Below are 24,053 nucleotides of genomic sequence, written 5' to 3' on the forward strand. Positions count from 1 at the left end.
CTTTTCTGTCTATAAATAATTCCACCTAAATTTTTCTGGGAGGATAAAATGCTGAGGCAGGCACCCAACATACACAGATGCACGCCGTCTTTCTCCTGAGCTGGGACTCGTGTGGGTCTGAGCCATCTCAGGAACTCCCCGTGGCTGGAAACTGGCCCTCTGAGGTCACTCAAGGTGGGGTCAGGAGAGAAGGGCCACAAGAGTAGTAAGAAGCCTTTGGCTGCCACTCTGAGCAGTTCCCCATAATTTCATCACTGCTTTTTGTGTCATGTGCCCAGCTCGGTGGCCCATCCACAACTGGTAGAGGGTAGACAGGGGAAGACATAGCTTCTGCCCTAGAGGTATCAGTCTCGTTTTCATACTGACACGCAGAAACCCAGTCAGCCACCAGCTGGTACAGTTCAGAGCCCGATGTGGGATTCCGAGGAGAGCCAAGTGCGGAAGCTGGTGCAAAGCCCTCCCAGAGCAGAGACTCCACCAGCATATCCTGGCTCACGTATGGATGACGAGGTGCCCCAGGGGTCATCTCCCGTGCTTTCTGAAAGGTGCTGCACAGATGCCATTGTGTTCTTTGTGGACAGACCCTGACATAGGAAAGGTTGGGAAGCACCATCCTGGAGGAGGCAGAGCCTGAGCTGGCATCTTAAGCAGTGAGGCCGTGGGTGGAGACTTCACCCTCTGGAGCAGTGGAGCCCCTCGTGACTGTCAGGCATTTTAAGAACTTACATGGTTGCTGCGGCATCACAGAGTGTGATGGGTGACAGGCACCTCAGAGATGATCAGAGATGGTGCCCTTCAAAGAGTGGCACAGCTGTGGCTTGTTGCCATCATTGACCACCAACTCTGACCCCTGGTAGTCGCTGCCTCTCATCACAGCACTGCACCTGACGTCAGTGGCCTCTCAAGATAGCCAGTGTCCCAGGCAGCCCCTGCCCCTTGGCCACAGCTGGCTTTCAAGCTTCCCACTTCTGATGGATCCAGTCTAGCCCCTTGCTTTATAGGGTCTGGCACGGGGAAGGGATTTGAAAGGCCATAGTGTGTAGAACACCATTCATATTGTACCCCAAGTTTTCTTTTTCTTTTCTTTTCTTTTCTTTTTTTTTTTTTTTGGAGAGGTTTTTGTTATAGGGCACATGCGCTCACCAGAAAGACAGAGAAAGACAGAGAGACAGAAAGTGAGAAATCACCCCCCAAGGGGCATGGCCGCACCACAATCCTTCTCCTCCATTTTCCTCTCAGGACCTTGGGCATGCTTGCATATGCACCTGGCGTGAGTTTAAGCCACTGGGTCCAGGACTTGAACCATGGTTGACTACATGAGAGTCCAGCACATAGACATTACACAAACTGCTGGTCCCTGTGCCCCAAGTTTTCTAATCCCGAGTTCGGTGTTTTTTGGATCATTCCCTGACAAGTTTTTTTAAACCTACTTTTCTTTTTTTCCCCCCTACATTTACTTATTTTTCTTCCATAAGTGAGAGAGACAGAGAGAGAGAAAGAGAAGCAGAGAGACAATATCCCTAACAGGGTCCTGATGCCCCAGACTGTGGCGCATGAGTACCTGGCATACTTGGGGAGGTCTCTGGACTTGAACCAGAAATTTTCTCATGTGGGATTACCTCACAGTGCATCACATTTATCACTGTGCCACCATCTGCCCCCCTTCCTACCAAGTTAATTCAGTCAGTAAATATTTATTGAGCTATATGCCCAGCTCATTGGTAGACCCTGGATATTGGTAGAGCCTGGCATAGATTCTGGGATCTGGGGCAGAGAACTGTAATAATACACCAAAGAAGCGGGTGAGGGCCCCTTTCAGTGCCACCCTCAGCTGAGAGGTCAAGGGGCCTGCAATCCCAGATGCCCCTGGTCTGCTTTACTTGGTTCTCAGGGTGTGGCCCATGCTGAACATCTGCATTCGCCTGACCCCAGTTAAAGTCTTTGCCCCAAATTCTAGTCTTGTCTTCAGAGCTGACTAAGGCCGTGGCCATCCCAGACAGGCAGATCACTAGTCCCTCTTAAGCTGTACTCTTGAAATGGTCACCGTTCATTCAGTGGGCCCAGGAAGACACTGTCTATTAATGAAATTATTACCATGTTGTTCAGAATAGGGGATATGTTACGTGCACTGAACGTAACATCTTACTTTAACTTTTGGGGAGCTAGCATTGATGTTCATCATCCATAAGAAGAAAACACTGATCCCTCTGAGCTCCTGAGGGGAGAAGAAGCTACATGGACTTAATCACATAGTTAGGCCCAAAAAATAGTTTATAAGTTCATTTTTTAGGGACCAGAAGTTGGCATAATGGCTGTCACTGAACTCCCATGTAGTCAACTGTGGTTCGAGTCCCAGACCCGGTGGCTTAAACTCATGCCGGGCACATGTGCATGCATGCCCAAGATCCTAAGAATGGAAGAGATGGGATTGCAGCATGGCCATCCCCCCTAGGGGGTGATTTCTTACTTTCTGTCTCTCTGTTTCTCTCTGTCTCTCTGCCAAGCGCACACACCCTACAGCAAAAACCTCTCCATAAAAATGATAATAATAATAAGTTCATTTTTTTTAAAATTATTTTTATTTTCTTCATGAGTGGAGAAACAAGGACAGACAGAGACAGTAACACCCAATAGAGCCTCAACACCGTGGCCCACCCCCAACCTCAGCCAGCGCTGCATCATGGGCACACATGTGTCTGGCTTACTCAGGAGATGAACCCAGAACCTTCCCACATGGGTTAGCCTCAAAGAGCATCATCTTCTACTGCTGTTCTATGATCAGCCTCCTCCTTTTTTTCTCAGCGTAGACAATTATTCTCTACTTTTCCATATAGTTTCTGTTCTCTCTCACTTTTCACTTGCAATATTTGTAACCAGACAGCTTCTTAGGAGTAATATTAGAGGTTTGAAATTAGATAGTCACATGAATGCTTCCAGCCCTTTGACGGTCCTGTGCCACACATGACTCCATTTCAGAGTGTCACTGACCACTGCCTGGGCTGGCCGGGAGCAGGCGACCTGGCCTGTGCTACAAGTGCACTCTGCACACAGCTGGTGTGTCAGGATCCAGCGGAACTAAGCATGTGCCATGGAAGACCATGGCTGAACACCTCTGGAGCACAGCCAGCATGCTCTCTTGGCTGTTCTGGAGGCTTACCAGACCGGCGAGGTTAGCCGGAATCGTATTTCTGCTCCACCTGTGGTATTTCAGGCCCTCTCATGACTGGCCTACCCAATAACCCCCCTGGCTTTCATGGTGAGGTGAGCAAAGACCTTGAGCACAAACTCTAGACAGCCCCTCCTCTGCTTCCCGACCCTACCTCCAGCTCACAGTGGTGCTGCCATGCCTTCCAAGGATGAGGAGATGGCACCTGGTGCCCGTCTCAGCTTATGGCCCGGAAGCCATGCTTAAACAACATCTTGTAACTACACCAAATAGTCAGCAAAGTGGATGCGGGCTCTGCCCTCACAGAGTTCATAAGCTCCCTAGAAAGAGAAGTAGTCACCAAGGAAACGCAGCTAATTACACATCCTGGTAAGTGCTATTTAACCAAAGCAAGGCATGCTGGGAAAGGACCAGCAAGAAATACCTGCTTGAGATGGGAGTAGAGCATAGGGAAAACCTTCTCTTGGGGGTTATATTTAAACTGAGACTAGAAAATTAAGAAAGAGCCAATCACAAAAAGGCTTGAGGTCCAGGAGTCTGTGCAAAGGCCCCGAGGTGAAGTGAGGTTGGCATGTGCGCGAAGCCTAGGAAGGGGGCAGGTGAGAGCAAGAGTGTGTCCAGATATGGTTCAGGGGAGGCAGGACCAGACCCCATATGGCCTTGTAAACAGAGTTGAGAAGGATGGGGAGAGAGTGGTACTCTCCCAACCCCAAGGAGAACACCATCTTTGGGGGGCCTCTTTAGCTTCCTAAGGCTGCTGTACCAGAGTCCAACAGACTAGAAGACTTAAACAATAGGAATTTATTTGCTTTTAGTCTGAGATCAAGGTGTGGGCAGGGTTGGTGTCTTGAGGCCTCCCTCCTTGGATTCTAGATAGCCTTCTCCCCCCTATGTCTTCAAGGTCTTCTCCTGTATAAGTCTGTGTTCTAGTCTCTTCTTTTAAGGATATTCATGAGATTAGCATCCACACGAATGGCTTCATTTCCCTTATTCACTTCTTCAAAGACTGGCCCTGTCTCCGGGCCAGCCAGTGGCATTGTGACTAAGGTGAGTGGGTCCCACATGGCTGACTGCATAGTTCAAGTCCCAGGCATAGTGGGTTAAAAAACATGTCAGGCATGTGTGTATGCATGTCCAAAATCTCAAGAGGAGAATAGAAAAGATATGGTGCAGCCATCCCCACTGGGAGGCAGTTTCTCAATTTCTCTCTCTTTCCCCAGCAAGCACACGTGCCATGTAGCAAAAAGATAAATAAGTAAATGAAAAGACCCTGTCTCCAAATAGTCACATTCTGCAGTACTGAGAAGGTAGGTCAACAGGTGAATTTGGAGGAACACAGTTCAGTCCATGACAGGGGCCTTCTCTGACATACTCCTTGAGGACCAGGCAGGGGTTGTGGGTCACCTCATCCAGAAGGCCACAGGAGACCAGAGGCCCCATGGCCCAATGCTACCTGCTTCCACTTAGTCAGCAAGTGTTTGGCAATGTCAAAGACACAAGGTCACCAAACTGAGATTTTCTTCCCCAAGATTAGCCAGAATTCTGGGGAAGGAGTTTCAGGCCTTCCCGGCGATTCAGTGGTATTAATGCAGGGTCCCCGAACAACGTGGCATCTTGAGCATCCCACTCTCGGCAACACTCCTTCATCCTGGCAGAGGCATCTGCAGAGTTTGGGCAGGAAAGTGAGTGACAAGCCAAGTGAGGAAGGCAAGGGGACAGAAGAGCTGGCCAGGCTACCCTGCTCCTTCAAGTTTCCTCCCCACCCCTAACAGAAGCCCTGCCTGGGAGAGAGGCCTAGAAAGCCTGTGCTGAGTTGAATGGAGTGGACCTGAGGACCAGCCTTCCCCGCGTCCCCACAGATCTGTGTTCCTTCAGCCTCCAGGGTCCGAAGGCCGTGGCCCAAGCTGCCAGAGAGGGAGGTATCTGCAGACCACAGGTTAGCCCCCAGCCAGTCCCTCCCCAGATGCTGAAGATGTAAAGAACAACAAGGAGGGAAATGGCCTAGGGAAAGTACCTTGAAATTCAGAAAACAAGAGGCCAGGCCTCCATCTAATTAAGATGACATTTAAAAGGGCAGGGTTGGGTGAGGGGAGGCCTGGGTGGCATTTTAAATTGCAAGTTGATTGTGCAGCCTCTCTAATTTTGGTTCTGAGAAAAGTTTCCGATTGGAACAGAAAACAGGACTTCAAAGGCACCGCCTCCCGCCAGCCAGGCAAAGGGAGTGAAAAGAGCAGCATGGGGCTCTGGGCACAATGTGGCCAGGACTCTGCGCAAAGGCTGGGGGCCACAGGGGGCGCAGCCCTGGGGAGCCTGCTGTGCCTTTAAGGGGATCAGTGGAGCCGCTCCTGGGAGGAGAGCTAATTGAAGCAGTGGCCTGACCCTTGGAGGGTGAGCTTTTGTCCAGCCTAGGCCATCTTGGTGGCACTCATTGGGTAGTGCTCTGGCATGGGCTGGTCCCAGGCATCTCTCCAGCACCCCCCATCCCCACCTCCACCCCCCAGTGCGACAGAAACAGACCTGGATGCATTAAATGTGTAATAGCGTCCATGCCTTCTTGGGGGAGAGAGCTACTCCCTCTGGAGAATTTTTCCCTGCCAGCCCCTGAGGCTTACCAGGTGGAGAAGGCCTGACTCCTCCTTCCCAGACCCTGGGAGCGGCAGTCCCTGTGCCTTTCACCTTAGAAAGCAGGTGGAAGGGCCTCCAAGTTAATAGGGAGGTATGGGCCCAGGCAGGTGCCCAAGACTCATACATTGCTCTCCAGCTTTCTGGACAAAGCAGGTCAAGTAGCACCAGGGAGATGTGAGCAGTCCTCTGCCCTCGGAAGCTCCTGCACCTCCTTCCTTTTGTCTGCTCCTAGCTCATCTCACAGACAGCAGGTTTTGCTGTGGTGGTTATTATTATTCATACTATTAACTTTGATCTGCACACAAGCATGCACATGTGCACGTACACGCACACACACACACATGCACCATGACTTAAGTGCTTCAGTCCAGAGAGCACATTCACCTAGATCCTGGGCTCTCACAGATGCCCTGGGAGGAAAGCATGGCATGGAGTACACCCCATTATGTCACAAAGAGTCGGGCCAAACCCTGGCACTTTCACCTACTCTGTCATTTCTGTTGAGTACAGTGGTAAATAAAAACTACATGAGTGGCTGAGGCTTGGGAGATACTGTGTAGGCCAATTTTTGGAGAGAGAGTATGGCATGACAGAATATTTGAAACTTCAGAACCTTCTCTCTGCCCTTCACCAGCTTCAATCTAATTGAGAAAACAAGTTATTGGTCACTGAAGCAACAGAATGAAGTGCCAAATTAACATGATTCAGGGCTAAACAGAGACCAGATGTCACCTAGGGAACAAAAACCAAGAGAAGGTCGCTAGCAGGATGTATTAGTAAGGGTACCACTAACTGCAGTAACAAGTACACCCCAATGTTTTATGGTGGTTCAAATGCAATAGATTATTTCTCGCTCATCTCATAGGGCAGGGGCTCTTGCTGGGTGGATGGCTCTCCTCCACAGTGATTCTTAGACCAGGTTCTTCCATCTTATGGCACCACCACCCCCTGAGATGAGGACTTTGTCACCCTCCATATTCCAGAAGGGCCACACATCACATCGACATTCCATAGACCCCCCAACTCAATTACATGGCAGGCTGTGGCCTGCAGAAGAGTTCTTCACAAAGGGGCCATGAGAGGGCTGAAACCCAGCCCACTTTCCCCTTGCTGAGCCATTGCAACCTGGAAGAGGACACTCCTTTTTTTTTTTTTCTAAGTCCAACAAAGGTGATTCTGTTCTACCAGGGTCCATGTTGAAGAGGGGGAAGTGGAATATGAAAAGGGGAATAAGAGGAGAAAGTGAGGGACCAAGCAAAGCAAGAAGTGCCTTGGAACCTGAGCCCAGGTGGCACCTGGTGACCTTCTTGGTAGTCTTGCAGTTCCAAAGAGTGAGTAACAGCCTGGGGCAATGCATCCCTCATCTCTTAGCTGAGTAGGGAGTTCCACATGGACCCTCTTACTAAGCCAGCCAAACTTCCTCCCCCAGACTCTGCATAGGGCAGACTTGACACCTCAGGAGCTGCCTACTTCCCTCCTATGCCCAGGATTACCCAATGTCAGTGTCAGGGATGTGAAGATAGCAAGGACTAATGTGAGGAGAGGTTGTGCACCCTGACCCCAGGCCTCAGAGAAAGCTGCCAGGGATAGGCAGCCGGGCTGGAACAGCTCCCATCCACCTGGCCTAGAGCTGGACTCAGACGTACAGGGTACAGCCTCCCCCTTCTTCCTCCCTGCCCATATAACATGGCAGACAGGCCCCCAGAGGTTTTGCTCAGTCCCCAAGCTTCCCCCTGCCTTGTGCTGGAAGCCAGGAGAGCTGGCATCTGGCCCTGGCTCCACTGCACCCGCCCTTCCTGCCCTGCCCAGGGTAGCCTGCCACCCGGACCTCTCTGCCTGGCCCAGCTGGTACATGGCTGCAGGCCCCATTCTGCCTCGCCCGTGTTTTGGTTGACGAGAGTATTTGTCATCCTTGTTTTTTACACCTGTCGCCATCCCACCTGCCTCATGTAAACACTGCCAGCATCAACACGCTAATGCTGATCCCCAGGGTGGGCAGGAGCCAGGCCCTCTGGGAGTTCTATCCCTCAGCGGCAGGGCGACAGAGCAGACAATGGCATAGCGAGCACTCCAGGTGCTGCCTGCCCCGCTGCCCTCAGGGAAGCAGGCTGGTGGCCCGTGCTGCTCTGCCTCTTGCTTGCTGGATGGTCTTGGACAGGACACCCCTTCTTCACTCAGGTCTCCTCTTCTCCTTGGAAGAAGTGGTTAAAGCAGAGGGGAGGCAGTGCTGATTACAGTGTGGGCTCTGGAGCCAAAGGCTGGAGTGCAAATCATCCCTCTCCTGCCTCCTGGCAGAGAGACCTTGGGCAAGTCTTATAGCCCATTGGAGCTTTAGTTTCTCTGATTATAAAGTGGGGAAAATGTGAATACTTGTGGACACTAAATAAAATAAAGCCCTTAGTAAGTGCTCATGAAATGCCAGGTGCTATTTTATCTCTTAAGACTCCCTCTTGACCACTAGGCTTCCCAGTGTGTGTATCTGTCATTTTGCCAACTCCAAGGCTCAGGATAGACACTAAGGAGGCCGTAGCCAAGGCTCACTGGCCTTCTGAGCTGGTTGGCTCAGCCTGCCCTGACCCCTGTACCCTGAAGTCCCTTTTCAGTTCCAACCCTGACAGCCTTCCCACCAATATTACCTGGCAAAAACTCGTAATGTTTGTTTGTTTGTTTAAACTGAGAAGTATTGGCTTTACCTCGATGCCACACTTCTCAGCCCATGAGAAGGTCGACTGTGAGTCAGCCACACCTCCTCAGCTTGTCCTTGCATTGCTAGCTGGAGGGCCGTGAGAGGCCATCTGCACAGAGCCCCTCCGAGAAGTCTGGGACTTGAGATGGCTTCAGTGGAACGTCACAGCACTTGATAACGTGTATTCACCATGTCAGAAAGTGACTCTCTTTCAGCCTGAGACCCTCTAGGAGAAAGTCTCAGGCTGGTGTTAGTAATCTTTCAACCTCTGAACTTACCTCCCTTGCCAACAGAGAAGGGCCTCAGGCTAAGGGCCCTTCAACAGGTAACAAGACCGCCTTACAATGTAAAAATGGGGTGGTTTCATTGTAGTTATTCTTAAAGGTTTCTTCTATTTTAAAATACTTTATATAGAGGCCAGAAAGTGCTGTGGTAGTTAAGGCACTGGATTCCCACATGGCTAACTGTGGTTCAAGTCCTGGACCTGGCAGCATGAAAATCATACTGAGTGTGTGTGCGTGTAAGCCTAAAATCCCAGGAGGAGAACGGAGGAGAAGGCATTGCAGCATGGCCATCCACCTGAGGAGTGATTTCTAGCTTTTTCTCTCTCTGTATCTATCTGGCAAGCACAAGCGCCCTATGGCAAAAACCTAAAAAAACAAACAGACCAACAAACAAAAACCACTTTATATGGATTTTTTATTTACCATAGGGATATATATTTGTTTCTTTTTGTTTTTTAAAGACTTGTTTTATTTAAATTTTGTTATTACTATTATATTCTAATTTGATCAGACAGAGAGAGAGAGAGAAAGGGGGAAAGTGAGAAAGGTCCAGGACTTGAATCACGGCCGGCCATGTGGAAGTCCAACACCTTTAACCACATGGCCCCGTGGGATATGCTATTTGTAAAGTGCAAAGCTGTACCTAAGAAAATTTTAATTATCAGTTGACACAGGATTTTAGCAGAAGTTATGAAGGTATTAGGGAAATGATGTTTGGTAAAGAATGATCTGGTCCGGGAACCAGCAGTTAGCATAATGGCTATGTCGCTGGACTCCCACGTAGTCGACCGCGGTTCGCGTCCTGAACCCGGTGGCTTAAAACTCACGCCGGGCGAGTGTGCGTGCGTGCCCAAGATCCCGAGAGGAGAATGGAGGAGAAGGGATTGCGGCGTGACCATCCCCCCTGGGGGGTGATTTCTCGCTTTCTGTCTCTAATGTCTCTCTCTGTCTGGCGAGTGCACGCGCCCTATAGTGAAAAATCTCTCCAAAAAAAAAAAAAAGGAATGATCTGGTCCAGCAGTTCTCAAACTTTTTGGTTTGTACTCCTAAAAATGGCTGAGGACCCCAATAAAATTTTTGTTTATGTAGGTTATATCTATCAATTTTTAGTGCATTAGAAAGTGAAACTAAGAGAGCCGCTGTATAGCGGTGGTTACGTGCAGTGCATCAGGAGCCAGATCCCACATGGCCAACCATGGTCCAAGACCTGGCCCCATAGGCTTGAAAATCACGCTAGGCGTGTGTGTGTGTGTGTGTGTGTGTGTGCGTGTGTGTGTGTGTCTGCCCCAAATCCTGCTGGGGTTGAGAAATAGAAGAAAAACAATTGCAGAATGATCGTGCTTCATTTCAGGATGATTTCTATCTCTGTCTCTCTATGGTAAGTGTACATATACCCTGATAATTAAAAAAAAAAAAAGAAGAAGAAATTAAAACTAAGAAAATTTAAAATATTTATTCATTTAAACAAAACTGTAATGGGGCCAGCAAGTAGTGGGGTGGTTAAGTTGCTGGACTCCCACATGACCAACCTCAGTTCAAGTCTTGGACCTGGTGGCTCTCTCTCTCTCTCTCTCTCTCTCTCTCTCTCCCTCTGTGTGTGTGTGTGTGTCTGATGAGTGCATGTGCCCTAGCATATTAAAAAGTAAAAATAATGATAAATAAAGTTAAATATGCCACTGCTGGTCCCATGTTGCAAATCTTTTTAAAGTCTAATAGAAATAGCTCAATTCTCATATGTATTTCTTTTTTTAAGATGTATTTAATTTTATTATTATTATTATTTTATTTTTAATTTGACCAAAGAGAGGGAAAACAAGAAAGCAAGCTGTCAGGTCCAGGACCTGAACTGTGGTCAGCCATGTGGGAGTCCAGTGCCTTAACCACCACGCCACCTGCTGGCCCTATCTCATATGTATTTCTATATTTCGTTTATTTATGCTGTTTTAGCTGAGGAAAAATTTGACCCCAAGTAGTTAAAAAAGCAAAGAGTATTTTACCAGCCTTTTCAGATGATTATTCTTTGAAATTCACTGAAACTGGTAAGTGGTAGTTTTTTAAGAGATGGATGCAGTATGGAACCTGAAACTATATCAGCAACCCTTTCCTGTTCTATTATATTACAAACCATTGGTCTGCTGTGCAGTGTGAATCTCATGCATGATGCGGTAATACCGTTTAGACCATTTGGAAAATACTGATTCACTGAATGACATAGATCTTCCATATGTTGGCATATAGTGTCCAAATTCATGTTTGTTAATATCAACACTGATCTTATCAGAAAAGTTTCTAGGTATTGGGAAGTTGTCAGACTTACAGTGGTGGGACCAGCACAGATAAAATGTTTATGTCGCTGGTCTCCCACTTGGTCCACCGAGGTTCGAGTCCCAGACCCCGTGGCTTAAAACTCAAGCCGGGCGCATATGCATTCATGCCCAAAATCCCAAAAGGAGAATGAAGGAAAAGGGACTGTGGTGTGGCCTCCCCCTGGCAGGTGATTTCTTGCTTTCTGTCTTGCCATAAGGCGGGCGCCACCACACCCTCTTGCTTTCTGTTTAAAAAAAAAAAAGAAATACTTAGTGGCAAATAAAATTTTCTAAATCCTGGCTTTTCCCTTGAAAGCTGAACTTCTATCATTTTAGTAATAAATAGGTCAGTGGTTTTCCTGAAATGATAGGTTCTCTTGGTTCATTTTTGAGGAAATGTCTGCCAAAGCCCCAAGTCCATCTTATCTGTCAGGTGCTCTTTCCAGCAAGAGTGGTGTCCCATGGAAAAGGAGACCAGTTCAGCTGGCAACTCAGCCTCTCTAGAGCTGTACCTCAAGAGAGCATCTTCCTTCTGTTTGCACCACAAGTGTTTGTGCATGCCCATCCCTTCGTCACTCATGTACTTAAGAGCAGGGTTTTTTGTTTCATTTTTTTTCTAAGTTCATTATTTCTACTGCTTCAACAAGGACATTCTTAAGTATACCTGGCATTTGCTTTGCTGTGAGTGCGTGGGGGTAAGGAATCCAGTGACTGCTACAGTCCAGTGCGTTGCCCTGCTTCCGGCAAGGGAGTCCACGTTTTATCTACTGCTGCTTTTGCACCGTCAAGGCAAACCTCAGCACTGCTGGCAAGGTAAACAGCAGCGCCTTAGTGTTTTGATCTTGTGGACCTCCCTGAAAGGGCGTGAGAGAACCCCCAGGGGTACACAGACCACATTTTGAGTGCCCCAGAACTAGCCGCCTCCTTCCTTGTGTAACTGGGGACACTGAGACCCTGTGAAGAGAGACTTGCCCAGAGCCAAAAGAGGCAGCATGGACCAAAGCCCAAGTCTTCTGAGCTCTGAGAAGCAAGGGGGCACACGCCTTTTCAAACAAAAGCAGTCTCTGATCACCCGTGGATGGTGGGGGAACTGACATTCCCAGTGAAGGAACGAGGGATAGGGGAAATTTCAGTGAATGAGCATGGGGACAACACCAGTCAGCCCCTGCCCCTCCATTGCACGCTGCTCCGGCATCCATCTTTTCTGTCCCACGATTGTGTTGCAAGTATCACCCAGCTGACATGGCCCTAATTAACTGTTCACTATTGTCGCTTGGTGTTCTGAGGAGATGAGGCTGGCCGTTATCACTTTGCTTTCCTTTGAGCTCTGTGTGGGCAATTTCATCCTGCCCTCATTCATTTCTTAGAAATTTAGTGTATCCAATTTCAGTTCTTTTCTCCTGTCTTAGAACATCGAGCTTATGAGAAAGGAGACAGGGTGAGGGCATCGTGAATTTGGAAATCTCTACCCCATCCTTACAGTTTATTTGTGACTGGATAGTGCCGGCCTGGTGGGTCAGCTGCCTAGTGTGAGCTCCTGTCTCAGAGAGAAGGTATAGACTTGGCCTAGGGGAAACAGGCACCAAGAGAAAGTAGTGCCACATAGGCTGTTCCAAAGAAAGTGGAGCTTAGGACAATCGGTGTCCTCAGCCCCTGCCCCTCCATTGCACGCTGCTCCGGCATCCATCTTTTCTGTCCCACGATTGTGTTGCAAGTATCACCCAGCTGACATGGCCCTAATTAACTGTTCACTATTGTCGCTTGGTGTTCTGAGGAGATGAGGCTGGCCGTTATCACTTTGCTTTCCTTTGAGCTCTGTGTGGGCAATTTCATCCTGCCCTCATTCATTTCTTAGAAATTTAGTGTATCCAATTTCAGTTCTTTTCTCCTGTCTTAGAACATCGAGCTTATGAGAAAGGAGACAGGGTGAGGGCATCGTGAATTTGGAAATCTCTACCCCATCCTTACAGTTTATTTGTGACTGGATAGTGCCGGCCTGGTGGGTCAGCTGCCTAGTGTGAGCTCCTGTCTCAGAGAGAAGGTATAGACTTGGCCTAGGGGAAACAGGCACCAAGAGAAAGTAGTGCCACATAGGCTGTTCCAAAGAAAGTGGAGCTTAGGACAATCGGTGTCCCCACTCTATGCACTGAGATGGTCAGGACACTTGGTGACGTAAGCCCACTGCTCCTGAGAACTTACGCAGTCCTCTGTCGCTGTCGAAGGTGGGCAGGGCCCCCAGCCTGCAGTGCCGTCTCAGATAGGCCCTCAGCCCATTCTGTGCAGAGACCAACAGTCCAAGCTCTCTTCAGGAGCTGGGGGCAGACGGCTCTCCAGCCCCACTGCAGCCAGCAGCCCTGAGGAGGCCAGGAGCCTGGGAAGCACAGGGAGCAAATGTCCTGTTCTCCACACTTAGAAGGTATGGCATTCACCCTGTGCGGCTCCATAGGAAAGGCTTTTCATACCGTCAAGGCCTCTCCTCCCAAGGGGGTGGATGCCAGATCACACTCTGACCAGCAGCCTGGCCAAGATGCAGTCTGGTGACAGCCCCAGAACCACCTGTGTTCAGGGGAGGGGTAGCTGTTCTTAGTTTAGTATCCACAGGCTGCATGATTTTCTGGGTCCCCTAATGTCCCCAGCTCCCACCAATAGCGGGAAGAGCATATAGTGCTCTCTAGGACCCACTGCTGCCCAGGCAAGACCCCCCTGCTTTGCCTCTGGTCTCTGTTCATCGCCCTTTAATTCCCTCCTTACCCCTTTAAGAGTCCCCAGTGAAAGTCAGTGACTGGACTGTGTCCTGGTGTCTGAGCACAGCTGACCCATGACTGCCCGTCTCTCCAGACATGCTGGGGAGCATCAGACAGTGTGCTCCTTTTACACTGGTTGCAAAAGTTGTTAAGACCAAGACCCCACTCAATATCTGCCACATAGTAGGTATACAACATATAAAGGAGTAGATAGGTGAGTGGATGGTGGCTAGATAGACCACAGAGGAGTGCGTGAATAATTAAGGGACAGGCAGGTGCTCTGGAAGGATAGAAGGTCAGGTGAAGGGACAGTGATGGGTGTGGAGTGAGTGGGTGGCTGAGCAAAATGGCTGATGGGTGGATGATGCAATGGATGGGTGGACAGCTGAGTGCTTCAATAGGCTGGGATCATAGACAGGTCGTATTGGGATGTAGAGATGGCTGCCTGGAGAAGGGAGGAGTAGATTTGAAAGGAGAGAGTGGGAGGATTGTTATCCCACCTAAATATGGAAACCAAGATATGGAAAGAAGCAGCACTGAATCCTTGGTTCTGCTGTGGGAATTTTGGGGGGAAGCAGAAAGTTCCCTTCCCTGAAGCAAACGGTGGCCCCGTGAGGTGCACAGCCTGAGACCTGTGAACTGACAGCAGGCTACACCCAAGGAGGAAAGAGCGTAAGGCACACCCGTCACCCAGCCATTGTTGAACGCCTGCAGGACCCGGTATTGCTACTACCAAAGACACTTCACAGATGTCTAAAGTGCCCCTGGAGTGGCGAGCCAGTGCCCTTGCATTGAATCGCACTTCGGGAGTAATCTGCCAGTCCCAGGTCAGGAAAGCAGACGCTGCCCAAGGTGTGAGAGGGTGGGTCCCTCTTTCCACCACAGCTCCCCACTGTTCTGAGACCCAGCTGCAGAAGGAAAGGAGGAGTTCTGTCTGTGTGCGTGTGAGAGAGAGAACACGACTGTGTTTCTTAAGATGTACAGGCCCGGGTCGGATGGGTCTGGCAGTTTTTAAGTGCCCAGAACTTAAGTCCCCCTGCTGTGTTGTTTGCTGCTAGAGTGGCAGTACCCAGGCTGGGCCTCTGGTGGCTGGGGTCTCTGCTGCTTCTACTTTAAGCAGGTCGGCAGGATAGTAGGCAACAGTGGCCACCATGCCTGGCCCTGCCCTTCCTGGTCTCTGGCTGTGGCGTGGCCAATTCGTGCTCCATCTCCCTTTGACCTGTGCACTCCTGCCCCCTGGTGGTCCAGGGACAACTTAGTACATGGGGCACGGCTGAATGGAAGCTTCCCTTGCAACTGGAGGACTGTATGTGTGTGTGTGTGTGTGTGTGTGTGTGTGTGTATGCACTCACACTTCATGTGGCCTAAAAGATTAGAAATGGAGGAAAACTCTGAACGAATCCAAACCATCTCCTCAACTGGAAGGGGTTATTATTATAATTACTATGATTATTGTTATCAAGATTATCATGCTTGCCTGGAAAGTCTTATACAAAGCAGGTTATTTTATGTCAGCTTGTTGTTTGTGTCTGAGGCACTTCATCTTTGCTTATAATAACTAACATTTGCAGGGCTCTTTCATGTTGCAAAGCTGTGTCACATCCTCAGCCCATTTCATCTGCATAAACAGCCCCGAGTGGTTGGAAGGAATGAGAGAACAGAGGCTCCAGAGGGTTCCATGGTCTATCCAAGATCACATGGCTTAAAAGATGCAGAGCCAGGATTTGAACCAAGCTCACCCAAATGAAAACACTTGTTCACTTCCCCCACCAACTCCTTTGCATTACGTCTCAAAAAGGAAAAGGCCCTTTATTACACTTTCATTCTAAGCCTCTTGGCCGCTGATGTTTATTGAAAAGTCCACATCACCCAAAGAGAAGGGAAGGGCTTTGAAGACCCAAATGTTAAAAGTGCAATTTGCCATCGTCGTTTCAGTGAATATACTGGGCTCTCCTGAGTCCCTGCAGTGTCTGACGAGTGAATGGAGACACGTGGTGTTCTTTCCGGCAGTGCTCTTGGTCCCTCCACCATCCTGGGCAGAGGTAGCATCAACTTCCCCTCTGAGCAGGGGAAGTTGGCACAAGCGAACCATTTTTGGCCCGGCAGGAGGGACCTGGGTGTGCAGGTAGGCGAGACCCTGATGGAGATCTGGCAGCCCACACCCCTCCTCATGGCAAGGGTTCTAGCTCCAGGGACCAGCTGGCTGACTAGAGGAAGCTTTCTGGGAGCAACACCCCTTGACGTCCGCTGGATCTTAGTGCCGTTCTCAAGCACACTCATGACCAGCCCCCAGCCACTCATGTCCTCGTGGCAAGAAGCCCCGGACCGTGTACCATGGTGAGAGACCCCCTGTGTACTGCTGGCTCGGGGTATCACTACACCACCACCATGCTGGATACTCTGCTGCCCAGCAACGGCCCAAGGCATCCAAAGAGTGCCAAGGGGGCCCTCTGTACCCAGATCCCCACCCTTCCAAACCTGGAGATGTCCCCTGGGCCATGTCTCCACATGTCCCTTCCCCTCTCTGCCACCCCTCTCTCCAGCTGCTCATGGATACAGTGCAAAGGCTTACACAGGAGGTTCTCCAAAGTCCTAGTGTTCCCCACAAGTGCCTCACCTCCACCTCCAGCAGCTTCAGGATATTTATATGTCAGCATTCTGAGCAAGATGTCATTTAATCAGAAACGTTACACTAGCTATGATGGGGGAAAAAAAAAAGTTCATGCTATTTTTAAAGCATCCATAAGGCACAAATAACCCTGCAGGTGACCTGGAGAAGTCCTAGCCTCTCTCAGCCTCCTGATCCTAAACCCGTAAGAAAGGCATCCTGGGCCAGCTGGTATGTGGTGGTTAAGGTGCTGGATCCCCCATAACCCACTGCATGCTTTGAGTCCTGGACCCAGTGGTTTGAAAACCATGCCCTAAATCCTGAAGGAGAAATGGAAAAGAAGGGACTGCGGCATGACCATCTCCCAGGAGAGGTGCTTTCTCATTTTCTTCCTTGCTCACCAAGCAAGCACACACTCTAGCAAATTATAAAAAGAAAGAACATGTGCCCACTGTTGGCATTCAGAACTGCCAGCCCCGGCCATGCCCTGATCACCATGTGGGTGAGCAGGCCGGCCTCTTTATCTCTTTTGGTCCCAGGCAGCTCAAGAGTGAGGCAGTGTATACTTGCACGTGGGACGGGCGCTGGCACCGGCACTGCCCACTCCTAGGTGTCACCCTGTGCTCAGTGCTATTTGCTCGCACATCTACCCGTCAGAAAGCGGTGATGCTGTTGTCCCTATTTTGCAGGCGAGGGCACTGAACTTCAGAAAGGTTGAGGCCCTTGCCCAGGCTGGGAGCCCAGACTGGAACTCAGGGCAGAGCAGCTCCAGAGTCTGATCTGATGCTGCCAGAAGGCTGCATGGAGCAGGGCTGGGAAGCCCAAGGAGGGGATGACCAAAGGAGGACATTGGAGGAGACTCCTCAGGCAGGATGGGGTGAGATGGGAGTTAGACCATAAAGCAGGCGGAGAGTGATGGGGTAGGGCATTCTGGCACGAGTAACTGCCAGACCATCCTACCAGGCCTATACATCTGAGGAGGTACAGTCACGTCGCCCTCTCACACTCAGGAAAGAGCCCCTCCCCTTCCCTTCTGGGTGTGCTGGGCCTCAGAACACTGGCCCATTCATGAGACCCTCAGTGGCCCTCATGACCTAAGCACCTCCCAACCCCTCACCCCTTGGAGGTTAGGACTTCAGCATATGAATTTGAGGGGACCCATTCAGACCACAGCACACAGTAAGTCTGTTCTGTGGCCACACATGTGTTCCATCAGCCCTCATACTGCCTGGACAGCCAGTGAGCCCTGGCCAATGAGACATACAGTGCCTTGGGGGTCATAGCAGAGAGAAAGGTGCTGGAAAATGCCCCCCACTGGCTGAGGAGGAGCCCTGGATGGAAGGTCAGGCCAGCGTGAGCCTGCCCTCCAGGTACCCTCAGGCAGGCAGACAAAGGGGCCTCCTCTATCCATTCCTTGGTAAACTTGGCACCCTCCATAGTCCTCTAGGGCATATTGGCAAAGACCCTCCTTCCCCGCCAAGCCTGGCCTGTTTTCTTTTACTCATCTCCCTCCCCTTTGCTCAAGGGCCCAGGCCGGGCACCAGTGGGTCCTCAGTTCTGGCCTCTGGTGTTGGGGTTGGTCTGAGATGCCAGCCCAGGGTTGCTGGCTGCAGCTCTGTAGAGAAGGTGGACATGGAGTCCAGGCCCTCCTACTCACTGTGTGATCTGGAGCAAGTTACGGCATCTAACCGTGATGCCTACTCAGAGAGCTGCTGAAATGAGTAGGTGAGGTATGAATGTTTAAATTGACAAAACAAGAATACCCGGGGGGTTGGTGGTGGCCGTGCCTGACGCTAGGGGGCAGAGTGTGCACTCAGCCCACACGCGTGGCCGAGCACCTGCTATGTACAAAGCAGTGTTTGTGTGAGCCCCGAGCTGCCATGAGAAATGAGGAACCCCCATGCCGAGGAACGGCGCCCACAGCACTGGCTGTGAGACAGTATGGCTGGTGCAGTGGGAGCAGGCTGTCTGGGGCCACTGAGGTGGTGACATGTGAAATGGGGTCCAGGGCAGTGGACAGAGAGGGAAGCCATGAAATCAAGCAAGATTCCTGGTCTTTGTATTTGAGCAGTTAGGCCGATGGTGCTGCCATAAGCTGGAGACGAGGAGGAGAGAAATGGGGGGGGAGGTGCTATCACCCCAGGACCCCTTCCCACACCCCAACACACCTCAGTGAGGAAGCGAAGCTGGGAGGAAGGCTCCAGACCCCTGGGCTGTCCACTGGAGAATCCCAGGAGATCACCTAGTGCAGTGTTGGGCTGTGGGCTACGTCCCAGTGGAACAAGATTCATAAAACTCCAGGTCACACGTGTTGGAACAAACATGGGAGGACAGGGTGGCTTTGTAGGGGCCCATGCTTCTCACTCTCTTGTTATGGCTCCGGGTGCTCAGACTGGGAAGTCTGGTCCCACCTGCCCCTCCCATCAGCCCCTTGAGTCCTGACTCCTTCTGACTCTGGTACTCAAGAGGGCTGGCAGAAACCATGAAAGGAGGGCCCGAAGGAGGAAGTTTGGAAACAGGGCCGGGTCCATCACCCACGTTCCACACATGGGAGAACACACCGAGATCCAGAAAAGGACTGAGATTTCCAAGGTCAGTCAGGCTCTGGGAGCAGGATCCGCTGCAGGGCCCTGACTCACAGGCCTCCTTCTTTTTAGCCCCAGGTGGAGGCACCACCCCTGCCCACCCACCTACGACCTCCGTGAGTCATCGCTGCCTGCCTGGGGCACCCAAAGCCAGGCCCCAGGGCCAGCTTTCCAGATCAGCTGCCAGGGGAAACTTCAAGTGCAGCCCACACCTGGAAGGAAAGCCTGTCCCCCCACCCCCACCCCCACCCCAATGGATAGCCCTCTTTAGTGAGGGTGGCCCAGGAGCCAAGGGCTGGGGCACTGGGGACACTGTCCCCAGAGACCTGGCACATGGGAGAACACACCGAGATCCAGAAAAGGACTGAGATTTCCAAGGTCAGTCAGGCTCTGGGAGCAGGATCCGCTGCAGGGCCCTGACTCACAGGCCTCCTTCTTTTTAGCCCCAGGTGGAGGCACCACCCCTGCCCACCCACCTACGACCTCCGTGAGTCATCGCTGCCTGCCTGGGGCACCCAAAGCCAGGCCCCAGGGCCAGCTTTCCAGATCAGCTGCCAGGGGAAACTTCAAGTGCAGCCCACACCTGGAAGGAAAGCCTGTCCCCCCACCCCCACCCCCACCCCAATGGATAGCCCTCTTTAGTGAGGGTGGCCCAGGAGCCAAGGGCTGGGGCACTGGGGACACTGTCCCCAGAGACCTGGTTCTGTGTTAGCACTGGGAGTTTGGCCGCCTAACTTCTATGCCAGTCATAGCTTCCTTCCAGGGTATATGGCAGGGTGGGCACAGCTGCCAGAACTTTCCCACCAACCTGCAGAGGACAGGCTCTGACACATGAATAGCTACTTAGCATGGAAAAACCTCCATGAGAGGCTTTGGCCCTACATACCACATTGCACACAGAATCTTACTGGGCATAAACCTTCCAGATGCTGACCTGGCTTCCTTTGTGTCTCTCCCACCCAAGGACCCCTGCGGATTTTCAGTACCTCCCACTCACTCCCTGGGATCACTTCCTGTCTCTCCTTTGGCTTAATCAGAGGGTGAGGGTGAAAGGGCTTGCAAGCAGAAAAACCAAGCAGAGGAACAGAGGAACCATCTAGTAATAATAAGTGCCCATGAATAAAATATTCCCACTCCGGAGTGCCCATGAGACCAGGTAGATGATGGGCCTGCTGCCTCCCACTCCCAGCCCCCAGCAGGGGCTCGGTCTCACTGTGGGGGAAATGCAACAGGAGGAGGGGCCCAGGAAACACTGGGCATCGACTCCCAGCCCAGTGGACATGCTGTGCTCACGCTGGTCCTGCACCCGCCGTATTCCCTGGATCTGCACCCGCCGTATTCCCTGGATCTGCCTCCTCCAGTACCGCGCATCCTGTCTGGGGCTTGATACTAGTCAGGGACATTGTGTGTGCAAGTGTAGACATTGACACTCAGGGGCTCGTGGGTCAGGCCCCAGAGAGGGCAGGGAGCCAGCACAGTACCTAGACACTTGACACTGTCCTGCCTCTTTCGAGTAGTGTTATTTTTATAGGCGTCTCCATGGGTTGGGAGGACACCAGTGACCCTGGGGGCACATCCTCCTATGCTTGCCCCATTTGAAAAGTCCCAGGGAAAGACTACAGGTGGTTCACCATGGGTTACTTGCCCACCAGCCAACGCACCCAGTGAGTAACCCTCTTCCTTGCCTCGGCTTCCCATATCTACCTTCCCAGGAAGCTGGCTGGGCCCCCGGGACTGGGTTGCTGGGCAGGAAGGTCCAGAGAACTCTCTGCCTGGCCCAGCGCTCCCAGCCACACCTCTCGCCCTGTCACTCAGAAACCTGCTGGGCCGTGCCAAGCATACACAAGCACGGTACCACAGGGCTGGCCGTGGGCATGCAGCAAGGTTGTTCTCGGGACCTGCTGGGATATTGGCTGGGACAATGGGGATCATCTTGCTCTTTGATCGGGAGTATTGTCCTACCTCTCAGATAAATGAGTGAATAAGCACACAGGGTGTATCTGGTGCCTGGGCTCAGATGGACCTCATTGGCCTAGTTTGGGTTCTTCTAGAAGCCGACCCTGAGACAGGAGTATACTTGGGAGGTCATTTCAGAGCTGCAGAGACCTCTCTGGGGCAGGGACCTATAGAAGGGAGGGAAGCCAGCGAAGGTGGGCTACCACTTTGGGCAGCTGGGCTCAGTCCTCTGGGGACCCCCCATGGAACTGTCTCAGAATTGCCTCCCTGGAGAGCAAGGAATCTGAGGTGCCCCAGATTCCATCTGTCTTGGGCCCCAACTCTTGAACTGTAGCCTGGCTCACATTCAGGAGCAGAGAGCTTCCTAGGTAGAGGCCACAGGCCATGCGGTCTGAGGAGCCCTCTGCAGGCAAGCTCAAGGGCGGGAGGGGATAGGATGGGGCTACATCACAGTGACCTCAGATTGTGCACAGCCTGGCCTAGGTAGCGCCGTGGGTCCCTCCAGCAGGATCAAAAGCCTGTAGTCAGAGGCTGGCCTGGGAGTCCCAGCCCTGCCGCTCACCATCTGTGACCGACACGACTGCCGTCCTCTCCACAGCCTTCACTTTCGGCGCCTGCAAGACGGGTATGATACTACTTAGTGTGACCACGGCTAGTTAGCTACTGCTGCAGCCGTGCCACCCTAAACTCAGTCACTTCATACAGGGGCATCAGAGATCCAGGGTGGGCCCAGCTCTGTGCTGTGTCCCAGGTCGTCCTGGGTGGTAGAGGCCCGAGGGCCAAGTAGAAACATGCAAGGCCTCTGAAGGTGCCAGCACACCACCAGCCCCGTGTCATCCCGTGGGCTGAAGCAAGTGTCCTGGCCACACTCAAAGTCACATACTCTGCCTCTAAGGGGAGGGACTGCGAAGACGCAGGAAAGAGCGTGGATGCAGGGAGGGGTGAAGAACCCGGCCAGCCACTGATGCAGGTTCCCACGGCCCCCTCGTGAGAGGGCTGAGACGTTCTAAGGAAGGTGGTGTGTGCGCACAAGCATCCTTCACACTAAACCGTTGTACACATGTGCAAGGCAGCAGTGACGGTGCGGTCCTGGGATGCCTTCAAGGGCCTCTGGCATTTTCAGAGACCACCCACTGCTGTCTGTGAGGGTGCGTGTTTCTCATTGTACTCTGGAAACAGGTGACCCTTGTTTAGTATCCAAGATGAGGAGGAGAGGGGAGAAACCTATTAATTAAGGGGCACTTTTTCTGTCATTCCAATAGAGTTTCAGCCTCCATGTGTGTGCCTTAGCAAATTCAGCTACACCCCCCTTAGGCAGGAAGGAGGGGAAAGGAGGCAGAGAAGAATTGGACTCCCACCTGATTCTGTGCCCCTGCCCCCTATCCCTGCCCCTTCCCTTGTTTATTCAGGGCTGAGTTTCCCCTTCCCTGAGGAAGGTAGGCCACAGGTCACGGACAAATAAATAAAAATTCATGGAATTAAGTTTTAGCGTTGGGCCATCCAAGGGCCTACATTCCTGAGATTTACTAGTGACAGGAGTTTCTGCCCTCTGCACTCACTTGGCAGCCAGCCTCTCCAGTCGCACGCACGTAAGGTCCAGCTCTGCAGTGGGCCAGTCTCTCCACACTGAGTTCTCGGCCGGGTTTAGCCCAGGCCCAGGGTCTCTGCCCCACCTTAGCTAAGAAGTATAGAAAATTACAATTCTAGCTGAGAAGACTGATTTCTCAAGTTTTCTCACAAACAAAATACTGTGCAGAATCCCACTATTTTCAAAATAGGTAAAAATAGAGCAGCTCTGGTTGAGTTAAAGGCTGGAGAGCAGAGCACCCCCCCCCTTCCTGCCTGTAGAGGACCCCATGGGTGTGCAGATGACGGCCCGCTGCTCCTGAGCAGGCCAGGGGCTGAGCCGTCATGCCCTGCCCTGGTGGGGGCCTGGCCATAAGCCCCAGCACAGCCCCCAGTCCTGTCCAGGCACAGAGCCCATGGCTGACCAGGGGCCTTCCGTCTCCACCAAGCTGCAAAGCCCACCGTCCGTCTCTCCTCACAGGCTGACGCCAAGATGGTGTGTGACGTCGTGAGCCGGATGGAAGACACTGAGCCCTTCTCTGCAGAACTGCTCTCTGCCATGATGCGACTCTGGGGTGACTCAGGGATCCAAGAGTGCTTCAACCGGTCTCGGGAGTATCAGCTCAACGATTCTGCCAAATAGTGAGTATCTCAGGCAAGAGGGAGGCCTGGAGCTGGCAGTAACTCGGGATGGAAGGGGGTGGGCACTGGGGCTAGGAGGGAGCCTTGGGTAAGGCTGTGTCTGCCGAAGCCATTCCACGGCAGATGCTGGGTGTCAGGAGGGAGCAAGAGGGGCTTCTCTTCCTGCCCACATGATGAGGAGGTGGCTGGAGAAAGCAGAGGGATGAAAAACCACCAGATAATGGAAATTCCCAGGGGCTGGGGACTTGGAGTGTATCTGGCACCACACATGAGGGCCTCCTGGAGAGAAAGCCCCTGGCCTTCTACGCACAAATCAAAAGTCATGCTGGTGGAAAATAACTCAGATGGTGCCGTTTTGCTTTATTGTAGAGAAAATAGTACATTTCCCATTTCTCTATATTTAAAATTAAAAATAAATAAATAAATGACTCCAATAAAAAAAATACATAACCAGACTTATCTTTAATAATGTGATTAAGGGAAAGGAATGGAGGAAAGAAGGAGAAGGGAGCGACTGATGAAGAGAAAAGGGAGAAGTGGGAAGCAGTGAGCCCAGAGCAGGCAGAGGGACAGAACGGGGAAGGGCAGAGGTGCCCAGAGCTCTTCCCGGGGCAGAGTGGGTCTCAGGCCTTCCTGCCGCAGCTGCGTCACTCTAGGAATCTCTGAGGGCATCCCCATGCTTTGGAGTCTCTGAAGGTCAGTGTTAGTCAAAGATGAGTCTCCTGCCATGGATTGAACCCTGGCTTTCAGGAAACACACCCCCATCTTTGCAGTCCCATGCCCAGGCGTTCAGCAGTAACTTCCCAGGAGGAGCCCCTGGGCTTTAATCGACGCTCAGAGGACTCGTGTGCTCTGCCCGGAGCCGATTCTGTGTCCTTGCTCGTG

At 51.6% G+C, this 24,053-nt stretch overlaps 1 protein-coding gene across 2 annotated transcripts in view; it reads left to right on the plus strand.

Annotated features, from left to right (window-relative positions):
* GNAO1 (G protein subunit alpha o1) overlaps nucleotides 1-24,053 on the plus strand; it is a 195,390-nt gene that overhangs the window by 147,428 nt on the left and 23,909 nt on the right. For both annotated transcript variants that reach the window (XM_006148389.3, XM_006148390.3), the window contains one exon: nucleotides 23,008-23,168. In XM_006148389.3, coding sequence (XP_006148451.1) covers nucleotides 23,008-23,168 — 161 coding nt within the window. The remainder of the gene's footprint in view (nucleotides 1-23,007; nucleotides 23,169-24,053) is intronic.

The sequence above is a fragment of the Tupaia chinensis genome, unplaced genomic scaffold, assembly GCF_000334495.1.
Source record: "Tupaia chinensis unplaced genomic scaffold, TupChi_1.0 Scaffold000235_1, whole genome shotgun sequence".
NCBI classification, from domain to species: Eukaryota; Metazoa; Chordata; class Mammalia; order Scandentia; family Tupaiidae; genus Tupaia; species Tupaia belangeri.